At 50.8% G+C, this 27,258-nt stretch overlaps 1 protein-coding gene across 1 annotated transcript; it reads right to left on the reverse strand.

Moving 5' to 3' along the window:
• Positions 1–983: 983 nt before the first annotated feature.
• SCNN1D (sodium channel epithelial 1 subunit delta) lies at positions 984–22,498 on the reverse strand. The gene is made up of 15 exons (XM_036743646.1): positions 22,357–22,498; positions 18,294–18,485; positions 17,899–18,097; positions 10,196–10,516; positions 9,677–9,890; positions 8,200–8,390; positions 6,667–6,770; positions 5,109–5,272; positions 4,423–4,521; positions 3,658–3,775; positions 3,144–3,222; positions 2,962–3,019; positions 2,062–2,108; positions 1,770–1,845; positions 984–1,337 (listed from the first exon to the last, which is right to left on the reverse strand). The coding sequence occupies exons 1-15, from the start codon at positions 22,496–22,498 to the stop codon at positions 984–986; spliced, it is 2,358 nt and encodes a 785-aa protein (XP_036599541.1).
• Between the last annotated feature and the right edge of the window lie 4,760 nt (positions 22,499–27,258).

A 27,258-nucleotide genomic window follows, 5' to 3' on the forward strand; every position in this document is an offset into this window, starting at 1 on the left:
CCCAGTGCTCTATGGTACCCTTTAGCTGCCAAAGCATTTATTAAGTACCTACTGTTTGCTAGGTGGTGGGAATAGTCAACTAGCATTTATTAAGCACCTACTATTTGCCAGGTGGTGGGAATAGTCAACTAGCATTTATTAAGTACCTACTGTGTGCCAGACAAGTACAGAAGATAGAAAGATAGAAATCTATAACTATTTAAGCTATTAAAACTGCAATAAGACTTTTAATGACACAGTCTCTGTCCCCGAGCTGCTCCCATTCACCTGGAGCAGGCAGCAGGCACAATTGCTTGTCTGAGCCTCATTTTCCACGTGATCTTTCCTGGTGCTTTGACACTTAGCCCTGGCTGGTGGGGCTGGAGGGGCTGATAGATGGGGAATGAGTCTCCCACCAGGTGCCCTCGGTTCTCCCCTCCCACTCGCTAGTTAAAGGTGCCTGGTTCAGCAGGGAGTCAAATACGAGAAAGTCACTGGGCTCCGTCTCAGTCCTTGGGATCTTCAACTCTCAGAATGACCCGAGGGGCCCTGGCACATGGCAAGAAAGGCTCAGTTAGGAGCCAATGGCTCCAAATACACACAGAAGATGCCAAACTGGATGGATACATTTTATTAAAGAAAAATAAGAAAATAAAATAAAACACAAACCAACCACTTTGGAGGCAAAGGAACCTCGTACTTCCTCCTAACGCTGGGGAAGTTAAAGCTTTCACACTAGTGTGTTAGGTGACCTTGGCCAGATAAATAAAGACAGACAGAGATATCTACAATCCTCCAGACAAATGTACACAAAGACATGCAAAAGCATTCATTCACAGGCACCCACAGCCCTCCAGACTCACACACCTATACTCATAGAGACACATCCACAAGGGCAGGAACACACATATGACACCACACACACAAGGAGGGCTGAGCAATACTGACTGGGAGATTTGGGGCCTCCCAAAGTGTGCCCTTGTGGTCCCTGAGGCTGGGCTATCCTATGTCTTCAGGCCCGACTGCAGCCAGGGCCCTCGGAATCGCCCATGGCCCATGATGCCCAAGGAATGTGCCTGAAGAGGGCTCCCTTCTGAAATGGAGCTGCCTGAGGTGGTTTCCGTCTTCCATGGGGGCTGAGATTGGTCCTGCTGGATGGCCAGCACCCTCACCCCCTCTCTAGGCCCCTCTGAGGCCTCCACACTCATCGTCCTGGACCTAAGGAAGCGGCGGTAGCCCAGGACAAAGGTCAGGGCTGCTGCATCCAGAAGGAGCTCCAGCATCTCCACGACCGAGAGGACCGAGGAACCAAACCACAGGCTCCACAGATTGCCCATTCTGGACAGAAGCTGGGTGACCTGCCGAGGGGAGGGAACAGGCCCGAGGAGTGTGAGCGGCACAGTCAGGCCAGGCACGCTCTCCCCAGCTGAGTTCCAAGTATCTGGACACAGCCCAAAGCCTTAACCCCATCACATATGATCCTCTACTCAGCCCTTCTTCCCTGGGACCCAGCCCCTCTCCCCTCAGGCCCATTCCCATAGCCTGGTCCCTGCCCTCTCATTTGCCCATTTCCCAGTGTCCTGGTCTCTTCCCTCTAATTCCCCAGCTCTTCAAGGCTGGGCCCCAGGAACCACAGAGTCCAGCCTCTTTTCTTGTACTCAAACCCTCTGTTCTCACTTCCAGCAGGATCCTAGCCCCTTTCTCTCAGGGCCCTCAGGGTTCAGCCCCAGCCCTTTGCCCCCACTGCCCAGCCACCTCTGGCCTAGCCCAGCTCTAGACCTGATGCTCACCGAATACACCGGAGTTTCATCCATGGAGCGATAGTTGAGCTGCTGGTAGAATATGTGGACCTTGGCGATGCCTTTCCTGCCCGGGAGAAAAGCCACCAAGGGATGAGCTAAGGGAAGTCTCCCCTCGCCTTTTCATGTCTAGGCCCCTGCATTGGCTAAGAGGAGCCCACTGGGCTTAGGACAGAAGGAGCTGTGAGGCTGGTGGGGCCGGCTCCCACCCACAGTCCAGGCAGATGGGTCGGGATGGGCAATGGTATTTTATAAAGGACCCTGAATTTCACCCCACACCTACTTCTCTTTCTTGGAATCCGTCTTGCCCAGTGTGGACAGGATCCAGTCCTACAAGGGAAAAACTTGGTTACTGAGTCTGTCCTCAGACCCTTCCCCAGCTTGCCCCTCAGCAGTATCTCCACAAGGGGGCGATGGCCTCCCGGGGGTAGGGAGAGGATCAGAAGCTGAGGAGCCCCTGCCATTCTCTAGCTGTGTGACCCTGGGCCAGTCTTGTCACCTCTGTGGGACTTGTTTCCTTCATCTGTATAATGGGGGGAAGGTCAAGACTTGGGATCCTAAGCTGGTGCTCTTTCTTCTACATAACTCACATGAATGTGTGTTTCTGTGTGTGTATGTGTGTGTGTGTGTGTGTGTGTGTGTGTGTGTGTGTGTGTTGGGGGTGGGGGGGATAAACGTTTATTAAGCTCCTACTGGATGCGTTCACTGTGCTAAGCACTTTACAAATATTCCTTTATTTGATCCTCACAACAGCCCTGGGAAGGGAGTGCTATTATTATCCCAAATTTATGGTTGAGGAAGCTGAGGCAGACTTCACTGAAATGACTGCCAGGGTCACACAGCCAGGAAATGTCTGAGGATGGATATGAATTTGGATCTTCTTGACTCTAGGCCCAGCGCTCTATCCCCTGGACCACCTAACTGCCTAGGCATGCCTATGTGTGCCCAGATGCACATACGTACACATAATATACATGTATGTATGCATATGTATGTGGGTGTGCACGTGGGAGGGATGGTTAATTCTCAGTATAAAGTAGAGGGAGAGTAAAGAACCATGGTGGGTCTTGGAACAGGCTTCTCTGGCCAGGATTTGTTTCTCAGAGGACGCTGAGAAGTTTTCCTGAGTTTTAGGGATCTCTGACCCTCCCCTATCCATACCCCCAGCTTCAGGGTCTCTTACCTCTGCCTTAGATGATGGCCATTTGGCGACCCCTGCTGAGAGGTGGTACAAGGATTCTCTGGGGAGATACCCATAGGCCCCCCTGGGTTAGAGGAGCAGCAGATAGACTCCTTCCTCCCCCACCTGACCCCCACCTGCAGGACCCTACCGCCCAGCCCCTGAAGGTGCTGCCCCACCCTTACCTGCATGGCTTGGGGCAGCGACTGAAGCAGGGGAGCCTGTGGGAGTCCAGGTTTTGGTACAGTTTGTAGAAGCAGTGACCTAGAAGGGGGAGGGCAGGAAAGTCCAATGGTCAGCAATCAGCACCCGTGTGCTGGGTGGGCATCCAGGATCCTGGGTCCTCCCTGCTCTGGGGTGGGGGAATTGGGCAGGGGATTCTAGGTAGGTTATGGAGCAGCAAAAAATCTGTGAGAGTTGAATGTGAGCTGGGACCATTCTCCTCTGATTTGTGTGTAAAGCAGGTAAGTGCAATGGGGTAGGGATGGTCTAGCCTGATGCAGACCCTGAGCCCAATACCAGGCAGCCAAGTCCTCCATGGATGGAGGAGGAAGGCCCCACATCAGAAGAGAAGCCAGTGGGATCAGGGAGGCATGGTGTAGGATGAGCGTTGAGGAAGAGAGGGCTGCCAGAGTCTCTGCCCACTCCTAACCTCTCCCCACTCCTTTGCCAGAATGGCCTCCCAGGCTTTTTCCTCACCCCAGGCTGGATGCCGATTGTAGTTGCAATACTGGGCTCCCCTTGGGAGTGGGTAGAAGTAATAACCACAGCCACAGGTCTGGATCATTAGCTCCTGGAAGCAGGAGTGCAGACAAGCCTGGGAGGAGAGGGGGAGAGGGCTGGTTAGCTGGAGGGCACCTTGGAGCTGGGCTTCCCTCTCTGGCTTCCCCCTGTAGCTTTCCCCTAGCTGGAGTGGGAGGATGACTGAGTGTCTTCACCCTGGGCCCCAGGGCTCTGGGCAGCCAGCCCGTAGGGTTGGCCCCTCAGACACTCACTCATGGGAGATCCCCCACTTGAGAGGCTGCCTGCCCCTGAGAGGGCCACCCAGCTGGCAGGGAGTACCTGGGATCATTATGGCAGGGGGCAGGGGGTGTCCCCAGGGTCCTGCCGGGCACACCAGCTGTCTTCAGGTATTGGAAGGGCTGCCCTTTGGATGAGTCGTTAGCTTTATTCTGCTTGAGCCCCCAGGGTAGTCCCAGGAGCAATGGCAGATTTTGACTGGGTGTCCTTGAAAAATCAATGGCTCTTAACTGGGGTCCCAGAGTGGGCTGAGACCTTGGCAAGGAGCAAGGGAGGGAGAGCGGCCTCTCTTGCTGGCATCTTCAAGCAAGGGCTGGATGCCCGGACAAGGGTGATGGTAGAAAGGGTTTCTTTTTGAGGTGATGGTTACTCCAGTCCACTAAGGGCTCACTGGGATGGGGAAAGGGGTGGGGGGACATGGAGTGGGAGGGGAAAGGCTGATACCTGTGTGGAATAAGCACTGTCATAGAGAAGCTGGACATCCACGTCCTCACCCTCCTTTGTGCAGCGGCCATACTGCCCCCCTAGCCGGTGCACCTCATCCTGGGGAGACACAAAGGGTGGCCTCTCAGTCCTCTGGCCCTGGCTCCCCAATGTGCACGGCCCTAGTTGTCTTCAGGTCAAATAGTAGGTCACTGGTAGCAGGGTGGGCACAGTATTTTATGGCTAATTGGGAGTAGGGCACCTCATTGGGGAGCCAGGAGAGGGTGTTGGTGGGTGACATCAGAGAGGCGTCAGGAGGGAGGAAAGGGGACAGGGGCTGATCTTAGGGCTGGGGAAAACAGTTAAGGTCACAGGTCTAGAGTTGATGAGGCCAATTGTATGGAGGGGGGAGGCCCACATCTCATCCAAGGCTCAGCCCCCCCTGCTGATAATGCAGCCTCTAAGTGCTGAGGGACCTCCGAGACCACAGGATCTCAGAGGTCATCCAATGTAATCTTTCCATTTTACAGATGAAGAAACTGAGCCCAGATAATAAGTGACTTGCCCAGTCACCCAGCTGGTCAATAGAAAAGCTGGGCTCCCAACCCAGGTGCTCTGCATTCTTCTGCAGTCACCCATCTTGTCCACTCTGTCCTGAACCTCCCCACTCCTTGTCTCTGGGGCCCTGCCTCAGCCCCCTGGCTCACCTCTCTCACACCAATTGTGGTCTCAGTGCCTGGACGAATGTTGAAGCCCTGGTACTCCAGGAAAGGCGTGTGGTTCTGGGCATGGATCATGACCTTGACCCCAGCCTCAGTGGACAGCAACGGGAGGTGATGATTCGGCTCAGCCTTGAGAATGAGGCTGATTCCTGGCAACAAGAAAAGGAGAACAAGGGAGGCTGTTAGCCTGGACACCTGCAGCACTTTGCATACCAGGCTAGGCCCTGGGGCCCAACCAGGGAGCCAGAACCCCAGCATTCAAGGCCTTCTGCCATCTGATGCCAAGCTACATGAGCAGTTTTTCTCACACCACACCTCCCTCTTTGCCCCTTGCCGTACTTCATGGTCCAGCCCAAAGGGGTCAGATGAATCTCCAGCAGGCTGTGTGCATCTGGCCCAAACCCTCAATATGGCTCAAACCAGATTCAAATGCAAATGAGAAATATTTAACAAAATAAATAAAAATGCAATAAAACATAGTTAATATTCCATTTTAAAACCAAATGTCTGTGTGGCCCTTCCTTATAGAAGGCTCAGTGGCCCTGGTTCTGTTTGAGTTGGGCACCATTGGTCGGGCCAAACTGAACTCCATATTTCTAGGGTCCCTCCCAGAAGTCTAGGGTCTCCTTCTTCTGACATTCTCATCTGGCTTCCTATACACTGGGGCCCTTTCTAGTACCACCCCCCATGCTTGGGGCATATTCCCTGCCACCTCATCTCCCATCTGATGAAGACCTTCCTTCTTGTCAAGGCCTGCCTCAGTGGTCACCTCCTCCATGGAACCTGTCCTGATCAAAGGAGGGATCAGTCACATTTCTACAGCCTCTGCATCCCCATATGGGGTCTTGCCCTCCACCTTAGATGAACATTTGTTGAATTTAGGTGAATTAGAGAGCGCCTGAGCAGGCATTGTCACCCTTAGCAGGATCATGGTGTCAGGGAAGTTTGTCCAGGAGTCCCAGACCTCCCCTGCTGTGTGGCCTCCTTTGGTGTGGCCTTCTGCCTACCTGGCCCTCATCCTTGGCCTTCCACAAACTCTCTGCAGGACCTAAGGTGAGCCTCCTGTCTCCTTTGGATCTCAGCGCCTTCATCTAGAAAATGATTCTAATCCGTAGCCTCCATTAGAGGAATTTGAATTTAACAAGAATGAAAGTCTTACCCCCTAATTCTAGCTTGAATAATAGCTTCTTACCGAAATATTCTCATTACTTCAAGGTTGGGAGGGAGGAGTACCCCTAGGGTCCTTAATTAATCATGCTGTCCGCTTGGATCATAGATTTAGGGGTGAAGAGACCTAGGAGGTCATGTGGAAACTGATTCCCAAAGAAGGGAGGTGACTTCCTAAAGCTGGGAGAGTTGGGATCTGACTCCAGGCCTCTGCTTGCTGTTTCCGCTCTCTGCACTCTCTCTTTTCCTATGGGTTAAGGTCAACCATGTTGCAAAGGGTGCATGAAGGGGAGCTAGCAATACCTACATGCCAGTCCCTCAAGCCTTCCAAGGCCCCTCTTCTTTCCTCCCCAAGATAGGCCCCTGCTGCACCTACCGTGAGTGAGCCCAGGCCGGTTGGCTTGCCAGAAGTTATTCATTCCTTCATTGTTGAAGGTGTAACAGCTCCCATAGATGGGGTGTTGGAAGATCTTATAGTCGCTGTGGAAGCCAAAGAAGTCAGTGGGATGGACCCCCAGATGAGCTGACCTGGGCCCTCGGGGTTAGTTGAAATGACCCCAGACCCTTCTCTTCTCTTCCCTTGAATGCCCTCAGCCTAGCCCCAAGTTCTTGCTCCATTTGGCTCCTTGGATTTAGGACTGGAATGGACCTTAGCAATTGTTTAATCATAATATCAGAGCAACTAGGTGGGGCAGTGGATAGAATGCCAGGCCTGGAGTTGGAAAGACTCATCTTTACTGAGTTCAAATCCAGCCTCAGACACTCACGAGCTGTGTGACCCTGGGCAAGTCATTTAACCCTATTCGCCTCAGTTTCCTCATCTGTCAATGAGCTAGAGAAGGAAATGGCAAACTACTCCAGTAACTTTGCCAAGAAAACCCCAAATGTGATTACAAAGAATCTGGCACGCAACTGAAACAACTGAACAACCACCACCCACCGCCCTATCACCTGGTGTCCCAGACTTAGAGATGGAAGGGACTTTTGAGATCAAATTTTGCAGAAAAAAACAAAACAAAAAACTGAGGCCACCCAGGGAAGTGACTTGCCCAAGGTCACACAGGAAATAAATGGCTGAGCCAGGATTCAAACTATTATTTTCCTGACTCTAAATTTAGTGCTGTTGTCTCCCCCACCCCTGAGGAGCAGCCTTGGCTCAGCTTTCCCAGGGCTTTGTGGCCCCAGGTCCTGGCCCTGCCTTCCCAAGGCCTTGGAATGTCCCTGCTTAGCAATTCTGGGCGGCTATGGAGGGGGCATTGCCAGTGGATGCAGGCCAGGAAAGCTTGGTTCCCCATCCTTCTTCCTCACTGTCCTATCTACCCTGTCCCAATCCTGGCTTCTCACTCTTCCCTGGCTGCCCTTCATATGTCTCCTGGCATACCACCCACCCCCAGCTCCTCATTGCTCCTAATAACTTTCTTTCCCCCACCCCCCACTGCTCCTCCCCTGATATATTAATCATTTTCCTCTGGCTTGTTCCTTTCTAGCTCCCCTCCTGCCAACCACACTAACTCCCCACTCCTATTTACCACTCATCCTGGCCATCCCCTTGTCCTGTGCCCTCCCCTCCCAGCTACCCCCTTCTCCTACTAGTCCTGAGAACCTCCCCTCCCCATCAGTGTCTCCTCTTCCCAGGCTCCCAGGCCTCCTGCTCCCCTGAAGCCCCCTTATCCACTCCTGATAGGTTCTCTGGAACCCCTTCACCAGCCCTTCACTCTACGCCCTTTCTCTGATCCTTCCCCTACCTCCTGATGGCCTTTCCCCTCATCACTTCTGTTAGCGCCTCCTCCCAGTTCTCCACCCCACTGACTGGTCCTCACTGTGGGATCTGTCTTTGCTCCTGAGAGGTTCTCCCCACCTCCCCCCATCCTCATCGTCCTTGACCCCAGATAGTACCCCTGCCACTCACTGCTTCTGACAGGCCTTCCCGTTGTAGCAGCAGCTGAAGATGAAGTTGCCATCATGGGCTTCATGGGATACATTGCTGTGGGGTGGTAGCAGGGCCATGATGTTGATGAAGTGGAACTGGTACCAGTCTTGGACGGCTGGGACCCCGGAGGAGTGGGTGCGGTAGAAACAGTCACCACCTGTGCTGTTACACTGTGGTGGAGGAGAGAGGTGTCAGGTGGCACCCCCTGGGATCAAGAGACCCTGCCCTTCACCTGGTCCCCTCCTTCTGCCCAGAAAAGCCTGCAGTCAATGGACACCATTGCAGACCTAACCATGGGGCTCTCAGCTCTTACCCACCTCAGACCCCTTAGCTGCCCTTCTCCATTCAGCCTCACCCCAACCTCTCTGTGAGGCAATGGGCCTCTCCCACCCTCCTCAGCTGGCCTGCTCACCCCTGTGTGTCCTTTGTACCCACATAGGACTGGGTGATCTGCCCATGTGAGCCTCTCTGTGTCTGCCTCCATTGGTCTTGCATGGAAGTGAGCTCAATCCCTAGAATTCGAGGGTTTCCTGATGAGAGGCAGTGCAAGACAGTGGAAAGGGAGTGGCCGTGGAATTAGAACCCTGGGCTAACAGAATCTCCAAGTCTCTAAATTGGAAGGGACCTCAGAGGTCATTGAGGCTAGCGTCCACCTGAATTGAAATCCTTCCTACGTCATACCTGAGAAGTTTTCCAGATACATTGTGTGTAGTCATGCCTCCTCCATCTTGTACTGATGAAATTGATTTCTTGAACCCAAACGTCAGACTTTACATTTCTCCCTAAGACATTTTATCCTCTCAGATTCGGCCCAAAGATTTTGTTGGAGCCTTTCTCTGTCACCCAGGGTATAAGCTATCCCTTCCAGCTTTGTGCCACATACAAATCTGATAAGTATGTCATCTATATATTTGATTAGGCAGCTACATGGTGCAGTGGATAGTGTCAGGCCTAGAGTCAGGAAGAATCATTTTAGTGAGTTCAAATCTGACTTCAGACACTTATGAGTTGTGTGACTGCGGGCAAGTCACTTGACCCTGTTTGCTTCAGTTACCTCACCTGTAAAATGAGCTGGAGAAGGAAATGGCAGACTGCTCCAGTATCTTTGCCAAGAACATCCCAAATGGGGCCATGAAGAGTCAGACATGACTGAAAAATGACTGAACTAAACTCTGACCCTTTCTGGCTGTGTGACATTGGACAAATCCCTTTCCCTCTCTGCGCTCCAATGTCCTTAGCTTTAAAATGAAGAGGGTGACCCAGATGGCCACTGAGTTCCAAACTCTAACATTCTAGGATTGAGTCACACTGCAAGGTCTAGCATCTCCAAGCTCCTGTCAGAATGGCCGTTCTCCCCACTCCACTGCCAGGCATGTTTATCTTTAGTGAATCTGTCCCTCGCAGAGTGGCATCCCTCATTATTTGGGAAGAAGAGGTTTTGGGAGGCTAAACTCACCAGCCTGAACCCCACTGTGTTATTGGCCTCCCCATCCAGCTTCTCCAGGTAGATACTTCGGTCAAGGTGGAAGGATCTGTCAGAATTGGAGCCAGCAGCAGGGGTGCCTTGACTCCCTGCTTGTCTTTCAGTGATGTTTAACTTGTACAAGGAATAGATGTTCTCTTGGGCAAATACATCCAGGTCCTCCAGGTATGGCTCCACAAGCAAAGACCTATTGGATGATAAGATTTAGAGCCTGGGGGGGGGGGCAGCTAGGTGGCGCCATAGTGGATAGAGCACAGCGCCTGGAGTCAGAAGGACCTGAGTTCAAATCCAGCCTCAGACACTTCCTAGTTGTGTGAGCCCAGGGAAATCACTTAACCCCAATTGCCTCCCCCTGAAAAAAAAGGGGGATTTAGAACCCAGCATACAGTAGGTACTTAACAATTTGTGTTGATGAATGGATGGATGGATTGAGCTTGAGCCCTCAGTTAAGGATTTCCGTGACTGAAGGATACACAGGCCCTGACTCCTTACCTATGAGGGTTCATGTCACAGAGTGTAATGGAAGGGAACATCTTGGGCTCCGAGTGGACAGAGACAGTCATGATGACTGAGTATTTCCAGTACTGTTCAAAGAGAAGCCCAAACTGCCAGTAGAGTATGCCGAAGGTGGCCAGGAAGAGCAGGCTCCAGAAGGCCGTCTTCAGCCGGTTGCGGCTGGAGCAGACGAGCCGCACCATGCCATGGATAGTAGTGTGGGTACAAAAAAAGTTGAACAGGTCCTGGTAAGAGTCATAGAGCTCGATCAGCCCCTCTCCCGTCTGCTGCTCCCCAGGGGTCTCCATTTTCCCAAACCTAGAATCATGGAGGAAAAGCAGCTTGTTACCCAGCATTGGACATTCATTCCCCCCTCCCCAGAGCTGGCTAGTGGAGATCTGCGCCTTTGGGGCCTGTGGCCTGGACATGGAGCTGACTCAGTGGCTTCTTTGTGCCTTCTGGGTCAAGGACACCCACTAGCACCTGCCAAGCACTTATCTAACACTATTACATTAGAGGATAGCTAGGTGGTACAGTGTATGGGGCACCAGCCCTGCAGTCAGGAGGATCAGAGTTGAAAATCCGGCCTCAGACACTTACTAGCTGTGTGACCCTGGGCAAGTCACTTTACCCTGTTTGCCTCAGTTTCCTCATCTGTAAAATGACCTGGGGGAGGAAATGGCAAATCACTCCAGGATCTCTGTCAAGAAAACCCTCAATGGGGTCGTGAAGAGTGGGACATGACCGAAAAGACTCAACAACAGCACCGCATTGGCGCCTCGTGACCACTCTGCAGAGGCAACTAAATGAGATGATTGTAAAGTGCTTTCTGCAGTGCCTGGCACATTTTGTTGTTGGTCAGTCGTTCAGTCTTCATGGCCCCATTTGGAGTTTTCTTGGCCATTTCCTACTCTACTCCAGCTCATTTTACATGAGGAGACTGAGGCAAACAGGGTGAAGTGACTTGTCTAGGGTCACTCAGCTAGTAAATGTCTGAGGGCAGATTTGAACTCAGGAAGATCAGTCATCCTGACTCCAAGTCTGGGTGTTCTATCCACTGTGGCGCCCCCTAGTGGCCCCACCATCATCATAATAGCATTTGTATAAGTGCTTTACAAATTGCAAGGGCAGGGGAATGGAATCCAGCTGAAGAGAGAGGCTGAGGACACTGGAAGTAGGACCCTGCTGAGGAGCAGGCCAGGAGCCGGGGGAGGGTGGGACAAGGATGGGACTGCTCCCCTCCCTTGGGATCTGGGTCATGGGCATGTGAGCCTGTCAGCTGGGGTTGTGCCTCGGGACATTCCTGGCTTGCCCTTTACTATTCCCTTGGAGCAAATGGAATGGACAGTGTGGTTCAGTGGCAAGTGCGCTAGGGCTGGAGTCAGGCAAACTGGGTTCAAATCCCTTATGACCTGTGTGATTCTGAGCAGGCCATCTCTCTTCTCCAGGCCTCAGTTTCTCTCTCTGTAAAATGAGGGGATTGGATGAGATGATTTTTAAGTCTTTTTCAGCTATAAATCACCAACTCCATGACATTGGGTTGCAAAGGGGCTTTGGAGGGAGGGCAAGGCCATGGTGGCAACATGCCCCAAAGGAAAGTACCCTGGGGTACAGAGGATGCCCAGGGTGCGGGTCCTGTGGTTGGGGGGCTGACCCAGAGGCAGAAGTAAAGGCTGGCTCCTCCCTGTCCCCCATACCCAGAGATGTACCCCAGGCATACCCCCTTCTGCTTCTAGGCCACCTCATGTTGCCTTGGGAGAGGCCCATTCCTACCCCGTAATCAAGCAGCTCTTATCAGTAGGTCTGGCAAGCCGGGTCAGAACCAGGTCTCCCAGGGCCCCTGCCCAGGGTGGGGAGGGCTGAAGGCCCCAGGCGAGGCTTGTTTGCCCTGGGCTCGGTGCCTCAGCCCAGCAGTGGAGTTATCAAAAGGTGTGGGGAGCCGAATGGGGAAGAAGGGAGGGAAGGGGGGATGGTCAGAGCCTGGGTGGCCAGCTGGGTGCCACATGCCCATTCAGTTCTCCTTTAGCAGAAGAGAGGGATGCTAGAAATGTCTTCAAGCCCCCAGATAGGCATCCCCTCCTAGGGCTGTAGAGCTGGTACCTTTGTGGGACTTGGGGCCTGTGGTCAGGTGTGGATCAGAGAGACCTAAGATTTAGAGGACAGAACAGGGAATTATCCCCACCCCCTGTTCTAGGAGGTGACTTCTCCCCTGGTCCTGACTCAATGGCTTCAGGGCTTCAGGGTAGTTTATTTGGTTATGATTAAAGGTTCACCTGCCCTGACTTGGGCTTTCTTCTTGGACAGTTAATCCCAGGAAAATCCTGTTTGGCATTCAAAGCCCTCCACAGCCTGGTCCCTTGTTCCCTTTCCAGGGTCCTTGGCCTTCACACCCCTCCATGAGTCCTAGGATCCAGTCACATAGGCCCCCATCATACAGCTGCCTCGGCTCCCTCCTCAGAGCCCTCCACAGCCTGGTCCCTTGCTCCCTTTCCAGGCTCTTCACACCCCTCTGTGAGTCCTAGGATCCAGTCACGTAGGCCCCCATCATACAGCTGCCTCAGTTCCCTCCTCAAAGCCCTCCACAGCCTGGCCTCTTGTTCCCCTTCCAGGTTCCTTGGCCTTCACGCCCCTCCATGAGTCCTAGGATCCGGTCACACAGGCCCCCACCATATGGCTGCCTTGGCTCTCTCCTCCTCCTCCCTGGCTGAGCCCCTCCTCGCCTCCATCTCTTTAGAATCCTTGGCTTCCTTCAAGACAGGGCAGGAGGCCTCCCTGGGGGCCCCCAACTGCAAACATCTTCCCTGCCAAGGTCTTCCCCTACCTGCCGTCTCTCTGCTCTGTACGTATCGTGAACATACCAATTTACAGACGCGTTTCCCTCACTAAAATGGGATCCCCTCCTTCTACCTTCAGCCCTGAGCACAGTGCCTGGCACCTTATAAGCACTTAATAAATGCTTGTTGACTGACTGTCTGAGCCCAGGGCTGGTTCTGCAGCTGGCCAGCCATGGGCATCATGGAGACAGCTCTGATGAAGAAGACTCCCTCCTTGAAATGGAAGGTTAAGAAACCCCCGCCTGGTTAAGGACCCCTGTCCTAGAGATCAGAGCAGCCCCACAGACCATCTTCTTTCCTCGTGAGGCCTGGGGACCATGAGGCTAAGGGGGAGCAGTCTCATTTCCTGCCGAGATCCACAGTTCAATGTTTGTCTCCCTCTTAGGTGGTGCAGCGGATAGAACACCAGGCCTGGAGTCAGGAAGACATGAGTTCAAATCCAACCTCTGACACTTACTAGTTGTGTGATCCTGGACAAGTCAGTTAGCCTTGCTCAGCCTCAGTTTCCCCATCTGTAAAAGGGAGATAATACTAGCACCCACCTCCCAGGGTTGTTGTGACTGTCAAATGAGATGATATTTGTTTAACTGACTGCCTGGCAAACAGTAGACACTTAATAAATGCTTGTTTTCTTCCTCCCCAGCCTCATTCCCCTGCCTCCAATAGTTAGTTGGGCTTCTCCTCTGAGACAGAACTGCAGCTCCAGCTGAGGTCAAGGCTGTCACAGCATAGATCACTGGCTACTCCTCCTCCCCATCAAACTTTTCTTACCCGGGCCTGCAAGTCCTGTTCTGAGGATGTCCCCTGAGCTGTCTTTAGTGTAAGGGTCACGTTCACCTCTCCTATCTCCCGTCCCATAAGCCCTCTCTTAGGGAGATCCCCATGAGGACCACTGAACCTCACACATGCACACACACCATACACCATATATACACACACGCACACATGCACACTCACACTCACCCCCCCACATGTACATACATGCATACACACATACACACTCACACACGCATACATACACATACTCACACACACATACGCACATATACACACACTCACATTCACACACACACTCATGCACTCACACACACACATATACTCATACACATACATATACATACACACATACATACACTCACATGTACAGTCACACACTATACATACACAATACATATACACATACATACGTACACATACTCATACACTCCTACTCACACATACACACACTCACATGCACACCCATGCACTAACACTCACAATACACTCATACACACATACATATATACGCACATACATGTAGTCACATGCACACACATATACACACATACATATACACGCTCTCATGCACTCACACATATATACACACTCACAATATACATATACATACATGGACCTACATATACTCACAACACTCACACACACATATATACACATATACACACTCACACGCATAATACATACACACACTCATGCACTCACACTCACACACGCATACACACAAACTTCTTGTGCCCTCTGTGCCTTTTCCGCTGTTACCATCAGCCTTGAATCACCGGGCTCAGAGGAGTGCCAGCTGACTCCTGGGCCTGGGGGAGCGAAGCAGTGGAGGGAGGAGCCTTAGGGCACCAAGAGGGTGAGCAGGGCCAGAGGGAGGCCACCAATGGCCAGAGGCTGGCTGGCTGGTGTCGGACCTGTGCAGGGGCCCACAGATAACAAACAATTCCAGTCTCCTCACTTGGCCTCCTGGAATTCTCCCTGAGGGCCTGCACATGCTCTGTCTTGTGGGAACAGAGTGGGTCTGCCCATGTGCTCCAGAGGGACATGTATGTTAGTGTTGGCCTGTGTGTCAGATCTGTGCTGGTATCCATCTGGGTGGGGCTGGGAGAAAGGAGGCAGGCCTGGGAACTGGGGGAAACCGAGGTCTGCGTTTCTATACCTGCTGAATGGGTTAGAACCCCAGCAAGCTGCTAGGCAGGGGGAAGGGTGGGAAACATGCATTAAGCACTTTATAAATATTATCTTTTTTGATTCTTACAACAATCCTTTGATTTAGGCACTATTTTTTATCCCCATTTTACTTCTGAGGAAATTGAAGCAGATGCAAGTTAAGGGACTTGCCCAGGGTCACTCAGTTAGCAAGTGTCTGAGACTGGATTTGAAGTCAGCTCTTTCTGACTCCAGACCCAGAGCTCTTCCCATTTTGTCCCCTAGCAGGTCTGTCCTCTACCTGGTGCTGAGGGAGCATCAGGACCTGGCCCTGGGATGAGACAGTTTCAAGCCACATCCATATGTGTGCCAAGGGTTGGTCACCTTTCAGAAGTGGCTGGCAATATTAGGCAATATTGACCAGTAAGTTCAATCTCCTCTGAGGAGGTCTTCAGGCAGAGGAGGCTGGACAATCACTTCTCAGGTATCTTATAGTGGGGATTCCTCTTATGTACCCTTCCAACTCTCCAGTTCTGTGATTCTGGGATCCTTCTCTCTTCCCACCCCCAAATCCTTAGAGCCTTCCCTGGTAAGGGAAGCATCTGGGTATCCTGATATGCCAGAAGCATTTGTCTAAGCTGTAACTGACCTTGAGCTTCAGGGCACCTGTGAGCTCAAAGATGAAGGAGCAAGAGAGGACTGACCTTGGGGATAGTCACTCAGGAAACAAGGGAAAAAACCAAAACCAAAACTCTTATTCTTACAGAAAGCAGAGGTAAAAAAACCACATTGTAGGTTGGAGCAGGAAAAACAAAAAAAAACAAAAACCCTTTCCAATAGTTAGAGACATCCTAGAGTAGAATGGTTTTCTTCTGGAGGTGGTAAGCGCCCTGTCGTTGGAGGTCTCACAGTGGAGGGTTGATGGCTACCTCTCAGAAATATTGGAAAGGGGATTCCTGACCAGGTCTGGGGTGATGGTCCCTTTCAGCCAGGAGGTTCTGAGATTCTTCTTCCTTGTTCCCTTCCCCCTACCTCCTGAGATCCAGAACTCCCACTGGTTCAATTTCCACAGAGAACGGGCGGTTCTGATTTCCTATCGGCTGGGTGTGAGTATGTAACCTTTTTCCATGAATTGATGGAACTGTATAGGCCTCTCAGAATCATTGTTTAGGTCCAGCATGGCAGGGAGATGGGGCCAGTTGCCAACCCCTGGCCTACAACCCAGAGGACCTCCCAACTCAGAGTGGCCCAGAGGTTGGCTCTCTGGAGAGGAGGAGAAGGCTAGCACACCCCTGCTCTCTCCTGAGCTGAAGGGCCCACCAAATATAGGAGAGGCATCTGGGGAGCCCCAGCTCCTGAGGACATCTTCGCTTTGGCCTAGCAGCATCTTGTAAGAGCAAACGATCCTCCTCTCTCTCCTAGGATGGGATGTCCTTCCTTGCAGAGGCAATGGTCCTTCCTCAGAGTTGGAAGGGGTTTTGAGGTCATCCTGGCCAACCCTCTGCCTGATGGCCCAGCTGGGCTTCAGTCACATCTGTGCTTCTAACATTGAGTGGGAGACAGTGTGGTGGAAAGAGGACTGAAACTGGAGTCAAAGGATCTGGGTTCAAATGATGACTCCAAGTGACTTTGAGCAAGTCACTTCCCCTTCTGTCCCCCAGTTTGGATGAGATGCCCCCTAAGGTCCTTCCCACCGTGATTCTTGTGATTGTATGATTTGCATCTGCTTCTTTTGTCCCAAAACCCAGGGTGGCTGAATTGCAGAACTGATGAGAAGTCCAACCCATACAATAAAGGATTCTCCATTATAAGAAGCCTCCAGACCCGAGGTTATTACCTGCCCAAGCAGAGAGAATCGAGGAGGCAAACCTGGCCTGGCCTCAACCTGGCATGTCCTTCAACGTCAAAGGAACTGGGCTGCCATTTTGTTTTGTTTCCCTACGAGAGAAAGATGAGGAGCAGCCAGGGAGGCATTTGTGCGCTCACTTCCTGTTCTCGCAGGGCTCTTTTTGCAGCATTAAGAGAGAAAGACACGGGTGGACGCAGACATGGACACGTGCTCAGGCACACACTTAGATACAGCTTGGTGCAGGGGAAGGGAGTCACAGCAGATAAAGTCCTGGACCTGGGGCCAAGGAAGACAACCTCAAATCTGGCCTCAGACACTTACTAGCTATGTGACCCTAAGCAAGCCACTTAGCTTTTGTCTGCCTCCTTTCCTTCCTTCCTTCCTTCCTTCCTTCCTTCCTTCCTTCCTTCCTTCCTTCCTTCCTTCCTTCCTTCCTCCCTCCCTCCCTTCCTTCCTTCCTTCCTTCCTTCCTTCCTTCCTTCCTTCCTTCCTTCCTTCCTTCTTTCCTTCCTTCCTTCCTTCCTTCTTCTGGCTCTCCAGGACTTGGCTTCAAACCCCAGCTTTGCTACTTACTAACTGTGTGACTTTGGATAAATCACTTCTCTTGGGGCCTCATTTTCCTAATCTGTAAAGTGAGATGGTTGAACCAACTGGCCTCTGAGGTTCCTTCCAGCTCTAAATCTATGAGTCCACACCAGAAAGACAGAGCCACTCCTAAGTCCCCACGCAGACGTAGGCACACACAGATAATCACAACTGCTCACATTTAAATAGTACTTTAAAGGTTTGTAAAATATAATATAAAATATAAGATCTTGTTTGAGTTTTGGACTTGGGGGTCAGGAAAGAAATCTGAATTCAAATCTAGCCTGTGTGGCCCTGGGTAATTTACTTAACCTCTGTCTGCTTTGGTTTTCTCATCTTTAAAATGGGCACCAATAATAGCAATGTCCCCCACCTCCCCCCATCATTCATCATCTTCACCCTCTCTGACCTTCAGGCACTTCAGCTCAGGAGCCTCCTCCCAGCCCTGCTCCCCCACCACACCCCATCTCCAGCTCCCCCAGAAGACCCTGGGGTCACGCAGTTACCTCAGTCGCCCCTCCTCGTCTTCTGCCAGATGTTCAGGGCCAGGTGGAGCTGGTACTTTGGCCAGTCCCCTGGGAAGCCGAGGGCCAGGTGTGCCAGCGGCTGGCAGCTTCTCTTTTATAACTGGCCCGGCTGGCCTGAGGCCAGGGCTCCCAGCCCAGGGAACCGTCCCAAGGAGGCGGGCCCAGGTAGGGTCCTGGGCTGGGGGTGGGGACAAGGAGGTGGCGGTGGAGGAAACACTGTTATCTTCCTTTCCAGAGAAAGGGAAGTAAATTTACAAGAAAAGCAAGTAAGGATGTAGGTCACCTGGTCAATCCATTGATCTCGTCTTCCCTGAGACTGTCCAGTCGCACTCAGCTCCCTGGCTAAGGGCATCATCTCTGGCAGGCAAGCCTACCTGCCCCAATCTTTCCATCAGGGTGTCCCCCCGAGGCTATGCTATGAGTCCACACCTGAGGGGCCCAGGAAGGCAGGGTCATGTTCATAGGATCAGGGAGGGCATGAAGCTTACACCTGGATGGATACTCGGAGATCTTGGATGGGACTTCTATTCCTCTTAGCTCCCACTCAAAGGGCTGGAGGCTGTTTCCTGGGGAAATCAGCCAGCAGGGTGCTCCTCTCAGCCCCCCAACCTTCCTGGAGCCAAAAGGTCTTCCTTCTCCTGGCTCCCTGATACTCACAGTACCACTCAGACACTTCTGTCCCTCAATACACTTGATTCCTCAGGAACCACTCATACATCCGAGACTCCCCAAGGCTCCTGAGAGAAATTCCCTAGGCTTTTCTATCTCATCTGTGATTCATACAGCTGGGAGGCGTAAGGGATACAGTGACAACACAGTCAGGAGCTGAAGAGACTCCTGGAACTAGGAATCAAATGAGATAGGATTTGTCAAAAGCGCTTTGCGCAGTGCCTAGCACATAGTAGGTCCGATGTCAATGCTTATTCCCTTCCCTTCCCATATTGGAGGGCCATGAAGGGGGAATCAGTCAATCAACAAGCATTTATTAAGTACCTACTATGTGTGGGGCACCGCTTCCCTTCCCTTCCCTTCCCTTCCCTTCCCTTCCCTTCCCTTCCCTTCCCTTCCCTTCCCTTCCCTTCTCATATTGGAGGGCCATGAAGGGGGAATCAGTCAATCAAAAAGCATTTATTAAGTACCTACTATATGTGGGGCACTGTGCTAGGCACCCACTAAGGAATGGAGGTTAGGCTTATTCAGCGTGGCTCCAAAGAGAAGAAGCAAGAGACACATAGCAGATAGAAACTGAAAAGAGACAGATTTAGGCTGGCCGTCAGGAAGATCTCTTAGCAATCAGAGCTGCCTCAAACGAGCCTGCGGCGTTGGGACTGCTTAGTGGAGAAGACCTCTCTCTGGAGGTCTGTGGGAAGGGCAGGGTGGCCATTTGGGCATGCTGGAGAGAGCAGAGGGCTGCATTCGGAGGCCACCCAGGGTCCTTTCCATCCCTGGAATTCTGTGCATTTGTGATTTGTGGCCCTGCGGCAATCCAGAGTACCACCGCTGCTCCTGATTCTCCTGATTCTCCTGATTCTCCTAGCACTCACTGCCAGTCCTACAGCGACATGCCTCCCTTTACTCAGCCTAAGATGACATCACTTTGCTCAGATGTGGTTTGGACAAGATGGCCCCTGGAGTTCCGTCCAGTTCTGAGATGCTAAGATTCAGTGGCAAAAACTAGGAGAACCAGTAGCTCTTAACTGCTACGTAACACTTAGTGTGTGACCGTGGCTGAGTCACTTGAATTCTATTTGCTTCGGTTTCTTCAACGTAAAATGAGCATAATGGCAGCCTCTACATCACAGGGCTCTTGTGGGGATCCAATGAGATAATCTTTGTAAAGTACTTGGCAGATAAATCCCTGGTGCATCGAAGGTTCTGTATAAATCTTTATTCCAGCCCCCATACTTGATTTTTTGGACCTTGGTTCTTTACATTTATTCCTATTTGACCTTAGTAGATTCTGCCAGTGGCCCACATGGTCAAGATGACTCTGCCACTCAGTAAGTTACAGCCATCCCTCCCAGCTTTATGTCATCCACTAATTTGCTAAGCAAATTTCATGCTCTGCATATTCCTGGAATTCCCCATGCTCCTAGCTGCCTGGGTTCCTCTGATTCTCCAGGTATTCAGAAGGAGGAGGCTCATCTTGGAGGCCGAGGAGCATCAAATGTGCTTGGTCAGCACTGATTGATCGATCAGCTCCTCCCCTGGGGACTCTGGGAAGCCTAGGCAGCTTTGATTTACACTGCTTAGCTCAGCTCTCCACCCTCAGCTCTCCAGCTCACCCACTTCTCGTGCCGTTGGGTTTGACTATAATTGTTTGTGGGGGAAGGAAAACTGGGTGTGTGGGGAGGGGGATCTGTCCCAGAGACCCAGGTGTCCTGACTGGGTAGCCCTGTGGCTTCAATTAGCTAATTGCAGGAGAAGAATGACATTGGCCTGGGGGAGACTTGGCACCCACACAGACTTTCCAGAAGGAAACATCTGGTTCCCTCAGGGGGAAGGGGGGCGGGGGCTTGGCATAGGTGGGGCCCAGGCTCAGACTTTTCACATACGTGCCACATACCACAATACGATACCACAGGCCACGCTCTCCACATAACACATCACATCACGTCAAATAGCACATGCTACCTGCCCTGTGCAATCTGTTATTACTTCATGTCACACGTCACTGGCCATAGATCAAATCACACGCCTCCACATCCTTTTAAAGTCTAAGAATAGAAATTAGGGAAAGGAAGAGGTGAATTACACAGGATGTCTGAGCCAAACCCAGGGAGAGCAGACCTCCCTAGAGGGAGAAGCTGGAGCCAGGCTGTGGGGGCATAATCAGGAGAGTGAGGTCCCCAGGGACCTTGCCCAGGACACTGACATGGGGGAGGGCATGATTCCTCCTCAGGGGCTTCCCTCCCAGGTTTGGGGGAGCAGACTCCTCTGGATTCTGTAATATTAGCATTAGGGACTATCTAGAGTCACCATTCCCCAGGGTCAAGTCACTGTGGTACATGCTATCTAGGGCTTTCTCCCCTATCTCTGATGGGAGCCCACACGGATTCCCTGAAGGATGGGCTGCCCCTTCCCCATCCATCCTGCCAGGGCTGCAGCAACCATCCTCCATGCCAGTGCCAGCCTTTGTCCTCCCACTCAAGTTCCCCCAAGGAATGTAATTCAGAGATGTGCTGGAGCCAGCTCTCACCGGTTTAGGAGGGCTGATGGCTAGATTTTCAGTGTGAGTATTCACACCTCAGAAATTAGCAAATGCTACAGATCAAGGTTTATTGTTTTAATGGCTGTCTGTACTTAAGAAAAGACAGAGAAAATGTTAATAATGTTAACTTTAATACGTTAATGTATTAAACGTTTAATAACATTAATAATGTTAATGTTAATGTAGGTTAAATTTAACCATAGGTAACTTTTTTTTTTTCAGAGTTGATTATTAAACACTCCTCAGCAAACCTCTGATAACACTGCAGGTTATAGCTTGGATTGTAGATCATTTGAAGGAACTGGGGAAGAGACTGGGGGTGGGCGTGGAGTATGATAATCTGTCCTCAAGTAACTGAAGGCTGTCATGGGGAAGACAAATTCGATGGCATCCAGTTGGCCCCACAGGGCAGAAGTAGCAATAATGGGTGAGAGCTGCAGAGGGGCAAAGTAGGATAAGGAAAGGAATTTCTAAGAATTAGAGCTGTCTCATGGTAGAAGGTAGTGAGGTCCCCATCAATACAAGTCTTCAAGCAGAGGATGAACAACCCTATGAGTCACTTTGGAATGCAGTAGAGAGGATTCCTGGGCTGATACACAGGTTGCAGTAGATGATGTCTGAGGCTCCTGATCACGAGGACTGGTGACTCTGTGGGCTGCCCCCAGTCCTCTCCCCAGGAGATCAAGCAGACATAGGGTCCCAACACAGTTTTCCCAGAGGCACACATCTCTCACCCTCTGTGGAGATTTGTCCCTAGCCCTAATTCCTGAGGGGCAGTTTAGAGGGGAGGCAAAACTCTTGAGGGTAGGAGGAGTCTTTCCCCAGAATGGGCAGCATCTGTGACCTCATTAAAGACTGACTTCTCAGGAAAGGTGTGTGTTGGTGGATGTTCATGATCACATGGGAGGAGAATAGTTCACCTATGCCTACAGTCACATAAATATCATCATCTCAGAGTTAGAAGGAATCCCAGAATAATCTGGTCTAAACTCCCTTCATTCCACAGATGTGGAAACTGAGGCCCAGAGAGGCAGTTACCCAAGATCTTGCAGGTAACAATTAGCAGAACCAGAACTGAAATCCAGGGCCTCTGACCCATAATCAAACACTCTCTTCCATTATATGAGGAAACATTTGGGGTTCAACTGGAGCTGAGGACAGTGGGGTTTCTTGCCCTGCCAGTGGTGGTGAGGGATGAATTTTTGAACTAGCTGTGAACCAGTCACCCTGAGGACCATGCTGCTGTGGAGTGTGCCAGGGTATTGGTAGGGGAGCATTCCTTTTGGGTATAGGCTCCTCTCCTTTCTGCCTCAGTTGTGGGTGCCTCCCCTCCTTCACGTTCTCTTCAGCTAATTCCTCTATTTCCATGTTGGCGATTTCTGAAAATTCCGTTATCTAATCACACTCTGTTGTCATCCCACCGCTCCTTCTGCCTTACAACTCCAAACCTATGTTCTTCATCCTCATCTCCGATCCCTCAACCCCTCAGTTCTCTCCCAGGCCATCACCCCTGCACTGGCTACACTCTCCTCCCTTCCCCGTCTTGACCTCTTGGTAAACCAGCTCAACAACACTGTTGTCTCCTGTCGAGTCCCTACTCCTTATCCTATCACTGATCTTACCCTGCCAAGCCTCAGTTTTGGATTATTCCTAGCATCCAATGCCTCCTCTCATACTCTTGTGATGCTGAATGAGATCTGGAGAAAACCATGAAACCCTGCCGATTGGATCCACTACAAACTTGGGTTATGTAATCTCCACTGGGCTCTCACTGCAGCAAGGCAATCCTTTCACACTCCCCTTAAATTGGCTTTCCATCTCACTCACCACAGCCTCTTTCATCCTTTCTCAAACTTCTTATGGTCTCTCCTCAGCCTCAAGTTTCCCTCTTCTCTCCTTTTCTTCATGTCTCATCGCACAGATACTTTCCCCACAATCTCCTCCTTTACCCCTGTCTCACATGATGAGGTAGCCCTTCTCCTTGCCAAGGCCAACCCCTCTACCTGTGCAAATGATCCTCCATTCCATCCTGTCTTCTTCAGCAGATTTCCCTTTTTGCCATCTCTGTTCTTACTAATCTCCAGTATCTCTGTCTCAGGAAATCTCTGATTGCTTCCCTGCTGCCTGAAAAAAAGTCCCCGTCTCCCCTATCCACAAAACCCCCTCATTTGATCTGTCCATCCCCTTAGCTGTCATCTTTCCTCCCCTCTGTGGCTAAACTCCTCTAGAAGCCCCTCTACAACAGGTGTCTATGTATCCTGTCTTCTCTGTCTCTTATAATTTGGCTTCTAACGTCATCATTTATCCAAAAGTGCTCCTCAACCTTTTAATGACCTTTTAATTGCCAAATCTCATGGTCTTTTCTCAATTCTTATCCTTCTTGACCTCCCTGCAGCCTCTGATACTGACAATCACCCCCTTCTCTCTTGGTTCATGACCCTCCCTCCCCTGGTTCTCCTCTTGTCCATCTCATTGGTCCTTCTCAGTCTCCTTTGCTTGATCTTCAGCCAGGTCATATGCAATGACTGTGCTCTGTCCTGGGTTCTCTCCTCTTCTCCTTCAAGATACGACTTTATTTGGTCAACTCATTAGCACCTGTTTTTAGTTGTCATCTCTATAGCAATGGTCACTTGTCCAGCCCTAACTTAACTCTTAACCTCCTGACTCCCATCTCCAACTGTCTATTAGACATATCAAAATGGATGTCCTATAGACATCTTAAATTCCACACATCCCACACTAAACTCATTATCTTTTCCCTTATGCCCCATTCTCCTTCCAAACTTTCTTATTTGTCAAGGGCACCACTAACCTCCCAATCAGCCAGGCTCATGTTCTTAATGCCTCACTATTTCTCACCCCCCATATTCAATCCGTTGCCAAGCCTGCTGATTTCAGCTTCGTGATATTTCTTGCATATTCCCCCTTCTCCCCTCCGGTCCTGCCACCCCACCCCCCACGCAGTGCAGATTCTCATCATCTCACACCTGGACTATTGCAACAGCTGCTGAGGTGGGGGCTGCCTGACTCAAGTCTCTCCCTACTCCAGTCTATCCTCCATTAAGCCACCAACATCACTTTCCTAAAGTACAGGTCTGACCACGGCACTCCCTGTACTCAATAAATTCCAATGACTCCTTATCACCTCCAGGATCAAACAGTAAATTCTCTGGTGTTCAAAGTCCCTCATGACTTACCCTTTTCAAATTTTCAGTCTTACCCTCCCTCTCCCATTATGTACTCTGAGAGCCAATGATGCTGAATGTTCCTTAATGTTCCTTGAACAAGACACTCTATCCAATGACTCTGGACATTTTCCCTGGCTCTCCCCTAGACCTGGACTGCTCTCCCTCCTCATCTCTGCCTGCTGGCTTCCTCCAAGTCTCAGGTAAAATCCTGTCTTCTGCAGGACAATCCCTCTTAATTCTAGGGCCTTTCCTTCCATGCTTATCTCCTATTTATCCTGCCTATAGCTTGTTATACAAGCTATACTTTCATGTGGTCTCTTCCTTCTGGGAACTTATGAAGAGCAGGGAATGATGGCTTTTCTATTGTTTGTTTCTCTGTGTATCCCCAGGGCTTAGTACAGTGCCTGACTGCTTGTTGACTGACTTATTGACCATTCCTGGCTCTGTGCTACATGCAAGCTGGGGAGCCACTGGATGGGGCAGGGTGGACAGGGCTCACCCTGTGGGGTCATTCTTCTACATTGCTCACATCGCGATGGCTACAGGAACCTCAGGACTGACCTGGGGCCTGGGTGGCCAGGAGTGGTTCTAATCACTGGGAAATGTGGCCAAAGGAGGAAGGTGCTAGACAGTTCAGGGCTTAGTAAGTCTTTCTGACATTCAGTCAGCTATGGCCAAGTGGGGTGGGAAGGAGTACACCATACTCCTCATCCCTGCTCTGATGTAGGTGCCTGAGAAGGTGGTGGGAACCAGACTTGGGACAGAAGACTTCCAGGAACTTACATTGCAGTTCTACTTTAAGAAAAGACTAATCAGCAACTGGATGGTACACCCACAGAATACCACCCTGAAGTTAGGAGGACCTGAGTTCAAATCCAGCCTCAGACATTTACTAGCTGTGTGGCCCTGGGCAAGTCGCTTAACCCCAAATGCCTAAAAGAAAAAATTCTAAAGAAAGAAAGAAAATATTAATCAATTAATCAATTGACTTTCATTAAGTCCTGTGTGGCAGGCACTGTGCTTGGTACTGCGGACAAAAAGATGAAGGTGGCATTAGTCCCTTGACCTCAAGGAGCTTACATTGTAACAGCATCCATGAGTATTTACAAAATACATACAAGATAAATACAAGGTAACCTTGGGGCGGGGCAGGGCCGGAGGGAGAAAAGACACTAACAGGCGGGGGTGGGGGAACCAGAGAGATCTGCAGAAAGTGTCTCTCTGCTTTAGAGGGACAGGTTGTACAGATCTGGAAGCCATTTGAATCCGGGTTCTGTCATCTGTTACTGCTGCTGACTCACTGTGTGACCTGGGATATGTCACACTGACATTTGGACACTTCCTCTCTCTGGTTCTCAGTTTCCTCATCGAAAGAATGGGGAGAGGGGGATTGGAGCTTAATGGTCCCTTTCAGTTACAAATCCTGAATCTGATGATCTCTAGCCTCTCAGCTGGGAGGAACAAAATAAAGCAGCTGGGGCGGGGGAGGGGCTAGGCAGGGTATGGAATGTGGTATAGGGACACTGCCCCCCTACCCATTCCCATAGCTGCCAAGGGCTTCTAAGGAGAGAAGATAGGGCCTGACATGTAGCACTTGCTCCCCTCAGGGTTAGGGTTGGGAGGCGGGAGGCATTTAGGGTTAGGGTTAGGGTTAGGTTGACACAGAGCCTAGCTCAATCCTTTCTCCGTAGGTTCAGTTCTCCTTGACCAGCCCAGCCAGGGAGACCTTTTATATCCCTTTCCTTTGCCATTCTTGGCTCAGCAAACAGACGCCCCATTGTCAGACTGGCCCCACTTCCAGAAAACCTGAAGGACTCACAGTGAGGTCTGTTGAACTGGGCAGATATGAGTCTGGGGAACAGAGAGATGAAGGTCTGGGTGATGGCCGAAGGGCCAAGAAATGGACAGATGGGGGGAGCGTCTCGCCCTGTTGTGTTTCTCCCTCAATTTTCTCTGACTCAGGAGCAATTTGAGGAGGAGGAGGAGGAAGATAATGGTGATGGTGACGATAATGACAATAGTTAGACCTCACTTCAGGAACTATACCAATCAGAGACATTCAATTCAATTAAACAAACATTTATTTGTTTGCAATGTGTTGTCATTCTTACTGTATGACCATCTACAAAGTCGCTTGACTTCTCTGAGATTTCATCTGGGAAATAGGATGAAAATAGTTGACAATCATTTATTAAGTGCCAGGCACTGTGCTAGGCCCTGAGGATACAAAGAAAGACAAAGGAACTCTCAAGGAGCTTATAGTCTAATGGAGGAGAACACATACGAATAATTCTGTACATACATGACATAAACAAGAGTGAATTGGAGGTAATTGGCTACCATATTCAAGACATGGTATTGAGTTCTGGGGTTGAAAAGACAAAAACAAAATAATTTCTGTTTTCATTAAAGTAGGACTTAACCCTAGGTCTTCTGGACTCTTACTCTCTATCCTTAGCATTAATGCAGTGCCTGGCACATAGTAGGTACTTACTGACTGACTATTCCCTTGCCACAGTGTTTCTCTGGCAGGGATGTCCTCTAATCAGCTTGGACAGATATGTGTTATTACCACCTCCATTTTACCATGGACGCTCAGAGAGGTTAAGTGATTTACCCGGGGTCACATAGCTATTACTGTCTGAGGTGGCACTTGAACCCAGGTCTTCTTAGATGGCTAGAGCCCAAATTCAAAGCTCTATTCACTCTACCACACTGTCCCTCCATGACCCTGTGGACCTTTCTCTCTCTCTCTCTCTCTCTCTCTCTCTCTCTCTCTCTCTCTCTCACACACACACACACACACACACACACACGTATCAAACGAACAACCCCAAAGATATGCAGATACGCACACAGATCGACATGCAGTCACCTGAACCCAGACACGCCTCCACTCACTGACTCTTAACGTGCCCCTTACATAACACTGTCGTCAAT

Source organism: Trichosurus vulpecula, chromosome 2 (genome assembly GCF_011100635.1).
Source record: "Trichosurus vulpecula isolate mTriVul1 chromosome 2, mTriVul1.pri, whole genome shotgun sequence".
Lineage (NCBI taxonomy): Eukaryota > Metazoa > Chordata > Mammalia > Diprotodontia > Phalangeridae > Trichosurus > Trichosurus vulpecula.

Bases quoted from the DNA above. Each gene is read 5' to 3' on its own strand.
- SCNN1D (XM_036743646.1), bottom strand. From the start codon at position 22,498: ATGGAAATAGAGGAATTAGCTGAAGAGAACGTGAAGGAGGGGAGGCAC. The intron at 18,098-18,293 runs GTAGGCTTGCCT...CCCCACCCCCAG, and splicing joins TGATGGAAAGATTGGGGCAG to CCCAGGACCCTACCTGGGCC. The intron at 3,776-4,422 runs GTATCAGCCTTT...CTCTCCTCCCAG, and splicing joins ACAGTGCTTATTCCACACAG to GCTTGTCTGCACTCCTGCTT.